The sequence below is a fragment of the Colletotrichum godetiae genome (genome assembly GCF_030913485.1).
Source record: "Colletotrichum godetiae strain CBS 193.32 chromosome Unknown BDP55scaffold_117, whole genome shotgun sequence".
Classification (NCBI taxonomy): Eukaryota; Fungi; Ascomycota; class Sordariomycetes; order Glomerellales; family Glomerellaceae; genus Colletotrichum; species Colletotrichum godetiae.
The window spans coordinates 40,642-50,000 of NW_026851365.1; the positions used below are offsets into that span (position 1 = coordinate 40,642).

At 53.3% G+C, this 9,359-nt stretch overlaps 3 protein-coding genes across 3 annotated transcripts; 1 reads left to right on the forward strand and 2 right to left on the reverse strand.

Moving 5' to 3' along the window:
• Positions 1-149: 149 nt before the first annotated feature.
• On the reverse strand, positions 150-3,607 carry BDP55DRAFT_568511 (male sterility protein; the record flags this gene model as incomplete). The annotated part of the gene is made up of 4 exons (XM_060570691.1): positions 150-907; positions 963-2,683; positions 2,740-3,405; positions 3,471-3,607. 4 exons carry the CDS (start codon positions 3,605-3,607, stop codon positions 150-152), a joined length of 3,282 nt encoding a protein of 1,093 aa, XP_060421601.1.
• Positions 3,608-4,254: 647 nt separating this feature from the next.
• BDP55DRAFT_735390 (NCS1 nucleoside transporter) lies at positions 4,255-6,062 on the forward strand (the record flags this gene model as incomplete). Its single annotated transcript, XM_060580315.1, has 4 exons — positions 4,255-4,435; positions 4,528-5,001; positions 5,061-5,550; positions 5,612-6,062. The coding sequence occupies 4 exons, from the start codon at positions 4,255-4,257 to the stop codon at positions 6,060-6,062; spliced, it is 1,596 nt and encodes a 531-aa protein (XP_060421602.1).
• BDP55DRAFT_56817 (uncharacterized protein) lies at positions 6,038-7,544 on the reverse strand. Its single transcript, XM_060570656.1, has 3 exons — positions 6,930-7,544; positions 6,522-6,868; positions 6,038-6,446 (listed from the first exon to the last, which is right to left on the reverse strand). Exons 1-3 carry the CDS (start codon positions 7,358-7,360, stop codon positions 6,193-6,195), a joined length of 1,032 nt encoding a protein of 343 aa, XP_060421603.1. The 5' UTR covers positions 7,361-7,544; the 3' UTR covers positions 6,038-6,192.
• Between the last annotated feature and the right edge of the window lie 1,815 nt (positions 7,545-9,359).

Here is a 9,359-nt window from a genome sequence, read left to right on the forward strand (position 1 = left end):
CCCTGCCAAGTGCGTCGGAGAATGCCAAGTCTTGATGTCCCGGATTCCTCTTATTCGGATTGAATGCAACGCTGTAGGCCACATCACGGAAGCCGAAGTGAGCTCCATTCATCGAATCCGTCATGAGGTTACCAAGAAGGTCGGCTAATCTACTTTCTCAAGTAACCTCTTTGACGCCATACTTCCAGCCACCTCTTGACCATGTCCACCCCGATCTGTCTTCCTTTCTCTACAGTTCCAGCATCAAATACTATACCCTCGCCATTTCCACTGCCCTCGGTCATCGACTGGAAGAAGCCTAGTAGCTTCAGAGCTGGCAGCTCCTGCACACCCAAGCCCTGCGATTCTGCCGTCGCTTCTAACCTAGACACCCATTCGCTCATACCAATGTGTTGCACCTCTCTTCCGCAAGCTCCCTCCAGCTTCGTAATAAGCTCGTTCCATGAGATAGCGCTCGGGTTGACAAGATTGACCACAGCATACGACGTCTCAGCGGCGTTGGGAATAATCGCCCCTGCGATGGCTTCCGCACAGAAGTCAACGGGGAGCCAGTCAACCCTCGTCTGTAAGGTCGGCATCGCATCGAGGTGATCGAGTCCCGCCATCATCATGGTAGGCCACATCTCGGTATGGTTCCATGCTCCCAGTCTTGAATGACCACAGAGCTGGCCAACTCGAAGGATCCGGACAGGGGTGTTGTGAGTAGATGCGTAGTGCTGCGTGACTTGCTCAATGATGAACTTGGACTGCGCGTAGCCGGTAGGAAGGGAATTGGCAGGATTCGCAGAGAGAGGAAGTTCTGGCACTTTGGTGCCGGCGGGGCTTCCCATTGCTGCGGCGACGCTGCTCATGAAAGTGAATGTCTTCTCGGGCCCCTTGAGACAGAATGACATGAGATGCATAGTTCCTAAGGTCATCATCGTCAGCTCAGAAACTCTGCGTTGGCACATAAGATATCTCACCTCTCAGACAGTCGTCTTCGAACTGCTGAATCGGCTGATTGAAGTCCAACTTCCAAGCATTGTGCATCACAGTTGTCACCTCATTCGCCAGACGTTGATACATCTTCTCGTCCAATCCCAGCTTATTGTCCTTCATGTCGTAACTGACGGGAACAATCTTATGGCTTTGGTAAATGCTCGCCGAGTAGCCCCTCTCTTTCATGGAGTTCAACACTCGATATTGAGGATCGACTCCTCTCACCGCGCAGTAAACCTTTCGAACCGTTGGCATCTGGACCAGGACTTCCAATAGCGCATTGCCCAGGGCACCACTAGCCCCCGTGAGATAGATGACTTCGCCATCTTTCCTGGCATATTCTCGTTGATCATGAGGGGTGTTCCAATTTGCAACTTCGCTGTTCATGCGGTGAATAGTTGACCCAATCCACTCATATTTCTTGCTGGCCGTCGGAGCCTTGCTATCGAGACCACTTCTGGACAGCTGAAGAAAAGTGAAAAGCTTCCTTGCCGTGGGATATTCGAAAATGAACATCAATGGGAAAGCACCGAGCATCTTCACAAGTCTCGATCGTATTTCGACCGCATGCATAGAATCGAGACCAAGTTCGTACCAGTTACAATCTTCTGCCAAGTCTTGCATGGGGATGCCCAAAGTATCGGCTACGATTCTTTGGATCGTTTCGATGTCCAAGGTACCGGGGTCTCTCGAAGGATCAGACTTAGAATCTGCATTCGTATCCAGCTCGTTGCCCAGGAAGGAGTTGTAGAGTCCTTCAACCTTGTCTCCATACAATTCCCAGGCAAGAGCTCGTCGCACGTTACCTTTCGGGGTGACTGGTAAAGTCTCTCCCTGGTCCAGAATGAGAACTGCTTGACGAGGAATCCTCGAGTATGTCGGCGAATTCTCATTGCAGGATCGAATCACTTTCCACACCTCGTCGATAAGATCAGCTTCTGATATAGGTATCTTCTCCACCTCAGACCAACTGATCTCAACAACGACAGCGGGGCAAGGTTTTCCTGTCCCAAAGACTGCGGTCTTCGCAATAACACTGGACTTGTCCTCCTCAAGCGTCATAGCGAGCGCCGCAGCATGCGTCTTTTCTCCATTACTATGCACGAGAATGTCATCTCGTCGACCTTGGAGGACGAAATACCTGCTCCCCGGGGGGTCCTCAATGAACAAGTCGCCCGTACGATAGGGGTCTGGCGCAGTCTCGTCAAGCCAGAGTTCTGCGGCTAACGGGAAGCCGCGGTACACGACGCACTCGAACAGTCCTTCTGCAACGGTTTCCATTCGCACATACTCCGACTCGGGATAGAGGTTTCGGAAGCGGTACACATCAGGGTTGTCTCTCGTGTGCGGTATTGTCCGAAGCGGCGGCCCCGTCTCGGTTGTACCGTATGTGGTTTTGACATTGACGCCGATGCTCTGGAGTTTGGACAGCATTGAAGGCGACAGTGGGGCTCCTCCAGGCTGTAGGACCTTCAGATCTGTGAGAGGACTGTAGTCTTTGGTGGTGAGAGTGATGTATTCGTAGAGGTCCTCGATGACCGAAGGCGCACAGTGGAGGCAATCTGGTGGATAGCCGAGGCTTGTCAAGGACTTCCATGCAGAGAGGATGGAGCTCGGAGCTGGTGGCCATTGTGTTGGAGGTAACGAAGTAGGGAGTCCGGTTGGAAGTCCCGACAAGGCGATTGAGAGTCCAGCAACGTGGAATCTGAGCAACGTGAGCATATATTCTCAAGTGTATAGCGAGGATGGGTAAGGTCTTACAGAGGGAAGCAAAGATACCAATTCTCGACGAAGAACTCTGGAAGTAGTCTGTACATCCGCGCAATCTGACACAAGCTCCTGTTTGTGTGGATAATTGGTTTCGGCACTCCCGTGGAACCAGAAGAGTGGATAATCATTGATTGGAGATTCCACTCATCATCAGTTTCAAACCCAACATTGAGCTCTTCAAAAGCTTCTAGGCTATTCCCTCTCAACTCATGCAGGCTGATAAGTTTTGTTACCGGAAGTTGACACGGGCTTACCCCGTGTAGTAAAGCCTCGTTCGCCTCGTCGGTGACTATCGCAACAACATTGCATACTCGGAGAAGATGATCTCTTGTGGCCGGAGAGTTCCTGTTACTAAGTAGAAGGACCCGAAGGTGCACGCGATTTAATGCGAACTGGGTGATGAGGTATGAGATCGAGTTCCCTACACCCAAGAGGGCGACAGTGGGTTGCTGACCAGTCTCATTGGCAGTTGCAATTGCCTCTTGAAATCGCTTAGAGTAGAACTTCGATGCTGCATCGCAGAGTTCATTAAGTTGAGCCCAGTTCAGCACCTCGAATGAGCCACCAACAGGATATATGAAAGCTGGCTTCGAAGGCTGTGTTGTGGAATTATGCTTGACTAATGCCGCGATACTCGTCAACGCTGGGTCAGAGAACCTGCAAGTTTGGCGTGGGAGCCATTCAGTCAGTCGAGGTTGATGGGTGCAATATTGGTTCCCTACCTCAAGCTATGAGGGTGCCCGTGGAGTTGCCATAGTTTCTTCAATCTTTCATCGGCACCTGGCGCAGGAAACACGGTTGGGTCGACGGCAGCAGTTGATGAAGGTGGCTTCAGGTCAGACATCGCGATCGGTGCCATGTTGCCAAGGTGCGAACAAAGGCGAATCTTCAATTGTATTCGCTCTTGAAGGCTGTGACTTCGCGGGATCCAATCTCAACAAGACTCTTGACGAGTGTGCATCTTCGACCTCGGATTAAGATGACTATATCGTAATGGATCAGCCGCTATCCGTGAGATCAATCCTATCGAGTTTAGTAATCTACTTGCAAGTTATAGCCGAGTATCCTGTCGCTGACCAACTGATTAGATTATGCAACGCCTATCATAGTCCTTGTTGGAGTAACGAAACACCAGCAAAGAATAGGCCAATGATATCTCTGTGCCCCGATAATCGGACTGATAACAACGCACGCCTATCGCCTGCCTATCACTAACAGTTTTGGCACGCATCCGGAAATCCCACGACCATGGCGCTCGGCAACGGCGATAGCTGAATCTCTGAAAGGGAATTTGATAAGCCTCGTCTTAGAAATGACACCGGATGCGCAACAACGTAAAAGTGATTAGACATCGTTTGTTCCGACTCCCCGCGCACACAATTAGCAATTCCAATTGTGCCATAGATCGCCTTGACCTTCCCTTTTCTCCTAGAGGTGAGGCCCGCGTTTATTCGAGACTCGAGAGCAACCTATTACCGATACTTGCACATATCAGTAGCTGCAACTATGGGTCTCCGGAAGCGTTTGGAGCTCCGCTCCGAGAGCGCCGGCCTCGGCACGGAGGGAGGCCGGCTGTCAAACAAGGACATGGACCCTATCCCGATGGGCTCCCCGGAGCGCACGTGGGGTTGGCCGAGTTTGCTCGGCTTCTGGATCGCGGAGGCTTTTTCCATCTCGATGTATCAGGGTGAGTTGCACATAATCTTCCATGATCGAATCTTTCTACTACAAGTATGGTGTCACTGAATGACTGCTAACAACTGCCCTCAACTTCGACAGTCTCCTCAACATCTGTCACAAAAGGTCTAAACCCAGGCCTCGCAATCCTCGCAGTTTTCATCGGACATGTCCTCGTCTGCATCCCGGCTATGCTAGACGGCTACGTCGGCTGCATCTTCGGCATCAACTTCCCCGTCTTCACCAGAGCCTCGTTTGGCCTCCGAGGCTCTTATGGAGCCGTCTTTGTCCGCGGTGTCGTCGCCTGTATCTGGTTCGGCACCCAGTCTTTCCAGGGTGGACAGTGTCTGCAGGTCATGATCTCCGCCATTTGGCCGTCGTTCAACAATTTCCCAAACCACCTCGCTGAGAGCGCACACGTCACCAGCTCCGAGCTGCTGTGCTTCTTCTTGTTCATCATCGTTCAACTGCCGTTGCTTTGGTTGCATGTGAGTAGTCTGAGGTACATGTTCATGGCCAAGACGGTGATTATGCCAATCTTTGGTTTAACTTTGTTCATCTGGGCTATCGTTGCTGGTAAGTACCCTCATTGACTCTTGACAAATTCCAACAGCAGTGTATCTAACTACCCTAAGGCAAGGGATTCGGACCAACGTTCTCAAAGCCGACTCTCATCAAAGACGGTACCCCCGCCATCGTAGTGTTCTTCCAATGTGTCACCAGCGCCATCGGCCCCAAAGCAACACTCGCCCTCAACATGCCCGACTTCACACGCTACGCAAAGAAACCCCGCCAGGTCTTCTGGACGCAGGCCGTCGGTCTATGTGTCCTAGTGACAATGTGTGGTGTGCTAGGTGCCACCGTGAGCAGCGCCTCCGAGGTCATTTACGGCAAGGTGACCTGGAACCCCCTGGAAGTCGCACGGCTGTGGGAGAACCGCGCTGCTCAGTTCTTTGCGGGTCTCTGTTGGGCATTTGCGGTGATTGGCACGAATATTAGCGCCAATAGCGTCTCTTTCAGCAATGATTTGGCGCTGTGGTTTCCAAAGTACATCAACAATAGGCGTGGAGCGTATATCTGCGCTGTGTTTGGTGTATGTGCCGTGCCTTGGTACATCCAGTACAGGTGAGTTGTGTGCATTGTCCCAAGATCAAGTTTCTTTGCTGACTTTGAATCCGTGTCGCAGCGCTAAATCCTTCTCCTCCTTCCTGGGCGGTTACTCTCTCTTCCTCGGCGCCATTGCGGGCATTATCATCACTGACTTTTGGATCTGCCGCAAACGCACATTGGCAGTCTCGTCTCTATATGATCCGCGAGGCATCCACTACTATACCTTTGGCGTCAACCCTCGAGCGGTTATCGCCTTCATCTTTGCAATCGTACCAAACATGCCCGGTCTTGCGGCTGCTTGTGGCGCTAAAGGAGTTCCTAAGGGCGCAGTTTATCTGTACAGTCTGAGTTGGCTCGTTAGCATACTCGTGGCGAGTTTTACGTATTGGGTGGGCTGGAAAATCAAGCCGTTCCCTGTGGACGACAGTCGAGAGCAGCTGTACGTTGACGGATATCCCACGGTGGAAGATTCAATGGGGTCGGAGAAAGGATTGGAAGGGAAAGAGCAAGACGTGAAGTTGGGATGAGAGAAACCTTGGATTCTACTACCAGGCCCTTTTGCTAAAAGACAGGTTATTATTATTTAATGTCATTGAAGCCGCATCTTTTGGACGGGAGGCCAAGCACCATCTCCGATGACTTGAGTCACCCTCATTGCTACAAGCTCCGATTCGAAGCTGCCTCAGCTGCTGCGGGTGTCAATTCAATGAGTTTGCCAAGCCCAGCCACGAAAACGGCATCAAGTCTCAATAGGCTCAAGTTTAGTAAGTCGCAGCTTCTCGACTTGATCCGCAACAAGCCCCTCCATTGAATCAGAAGCGCAAGTGCATCTTCAGCTTCCGATAGCGTCGGAGAGAGCGCGAAAAGCAACACAATGAAGTTGCTCGCAATGGTGAAGTTGACGCGGGAATCTGTCCATTATCAGCTGTTCAGCTCAGGTTTCCGGAGAAAGCACATGTAATCATCATGTGAAGAGCGAGGCTTACATGAATGCCAGAAAGCTTCGAGATGGTGAGCCTCTAGTTTTGCAAGAAAGTCATGCATCTCTCGCGCAATAGTCATGGCGCCAGTGCGCAACGCCGTGCGGGCTTGAGTTGGAACTTCGATGCTTTTAGGTCGGAGTAGTGCTTTGAACACAGCAATCTTGGCAGTGATGTAAGCGAGCTTTAGACTACCGTTGCCGTCTAGACCGCACTCTGGCAAGGATGCCGAGGGTTGGTCTCCCACGTCGGGCCGGTTTTGCAGCCACTCTGCAAGCTCGATTCTCAAAGGCCGGGCAACTTCGAACGTAGCCTCGAGGGACTTGGAGAGAGCTCTAGTGGCTTTGATGGAGCTACACCAGTCAGTCAGTACAAGTACCAAAGTAGGAATGCTCTATTATGGGAGTAACTCACAACATGTTTTGCTGAATCTTGGACACGATTTCAGTGAGTGACGCCAGGTGCAGAAAGTGCCTGCACACCAAAGGCCCTTCACCCTCACAGCCAGGAACATCACCAAAGTCATCCGGGCGCAAAGGTGACACATCCCAGTCGCACTCCTGAATATGCGAACTCCTTCCAAAGTTCAGACTCAACCACCTGTCCTGCACACATACCGCCCAAGCAAGCCGCCTCCGCAACCTCTTCTCCCAGCTCGGAACCGCCCAATCGGACGGATCAAGATTGAGCCCCAGACACTGCGCAAGCGCCACGGTGTCAGCAAGCATGGTCCACTTGAACGGCGTGTCGGCGACATGCTTGTTCGTCGGCCGCCGCTGGATCATGAGGAGCATCGTTTGTACGGTGGCGAGGGAAGGGGTGTGGAATTCCGAGAGGGCGGCCATCCAGGCGAGTTTGAAGAGGTGGTCTGCTGAGGGGAGGGTGTCTACGTTGTTGTTGTTGTTGTTGTTGTATTTAACGCCGTGGCGGCCGGGCTAGAGCCCTTACCGCAGACCTCCCGAAGGGTATATGGCGTGGAGGGCCGTGAGCCAAGGCTACCTACTCTACAGTACGTCGTCTCTTTACATCGTCCTCCAAATCATGCCTTGTGGCCACTACGCGTTCTGTCTGTCCCCGGTTCCCGCTGGTGCCCCAGTTTCATTCTTTCCCAAATCGTCCCTTGGAATCGGGAGGTTCTTTGTAGTCCGCACTCACATCTACGTAGGTGTGGATGCTGCTACCGCAGACAGATCTTCTGGAAGAAGTCCGTCACGCGGAGAAAGGCCTCGAAGCCTCGTGGGTCGGTGATTAATCTCTTGAAGTAGGCCTCGAGAGATCCCATAGGGCCTATGGGCTCGGGCATACTGCGAGAGTGGAGGGTCGGCCACCGTTGCCTCCTCGCCAGCGTTAGTCGACAGTAGACCAGGTGGTCCACGTCTTTCGCCTCTCCACAAGAGCACATCATTAGAGCGTCGTCGTGGTTGAAACGTCGGTGATATTGCTCGAAGTCCCCGTGACCCGATCGTGCCGCCAGCAGGTGATGTAACGTAGCCCGCGGCAAGGCCAGTTCAGGAGGGCTGGACAGAGCTGCCTCAAGCCCCAAGTCCGCGTACCGCGGCCTTCGCTCTTTATACCACCATCTCCTGTGCTGGCTTTGTAATTTTTCCCTTGCAAGCCGCTTGATGCCCGCTAGTGTTGCCATTTGACCCATCCGCGCCGGCAGTGTCGTTCCTTCTTTGGCCAGCCGGTCCGCGGCCTCGTTTCCTTCGATGCCCTGGTGTCCCGGGGACCAGTGCGTCCGTATATCAAATATCCTGGCCGCTTCTTGGATTTCGAGGAACGCGTCTTGTGACGAGTCCGGCGCCTTGCCGCGGATGCCTTGTATAACGCTGGTGTTGTCGATACATATGTGGATTGGATGACCGCGATTGGTGAGCAGAGCCCTTCTGAGGCCGGCTCGCGCTCCTTCGACCTCGGCGTCGAACACTTCTGCCAGTCCGAGTCGGCCGCACCCTTGCGCTATGCGTTTGGAGTCTCGGTAGATGACGAAGCCGTACCCCACGGCTCCGTTCGTCGCCCTGGAGCCGTCCGAGAAGACGATCATATGGCTTTCCGGTACTGTCTTTAGCCAGCGCTCGAATCTTTCGCAGCCTCTTCTTTGCATTGAACTACTATCTGATCCTGTGAGCTTGGCAGGTACTGTGATTGGAGGAACGCTGGTCTTCCGCATCTTGGCAGAAGTTCAGCCGTCCGTTGTAGTCTCGTCTGTTGCTGTCCCTGCTGGGAGAGCCGCGCGACTAGCGGGTGTCGGCGATCGATCCTCTGCAGTCGGACTGCGGCCCGTAAGCGGACGCCCTCTAGAGCGACTTTGGCTGACGGTAAGCCGGCGTCTCGGAGGAGGCTGCTGGTTGGCGTTGTCCTCCAGACAGGCAGAACGGCCCTTGCCGCCGCTGTAATGACGCTGTCGATCTTCTGCACGAGCCCCTTCTGGCCTGTGTTGACGGGTCTTCCTTGGAGAGGCGGATTCGTGTCTGTCTCCGCTTGGCGTCTCGAAGCCGGCTTCGTGATACCTGCGTACCATGTTTCGGCGCCAAAGAGCGCGATCGGCAGTACGCAGGAGACGACGGCTTTTCCGCACGGCGGCCGCTGGCAGTCCTCTCTTTGTGTTTGTAAGCTGTCTCAGATGTTGAGCTGCCCTCTTTGCGCAGCTACTTTTGTCGACATGGTGCCGGAAGGACAGTCTCTTGTCGAACCAGACACCCAGCCAGCGTACAGGTTTGTCGAGGCCTTGACCACCAAATCCCCCGCCCGGACCTCTGGCAGCTCCGCTGGCTGGCCGTGCTTCCTAGTAAAGTGGATGACCTCGCACTTGCTCGGGTCAAAGGAGACCTTGTTCTCCAACCC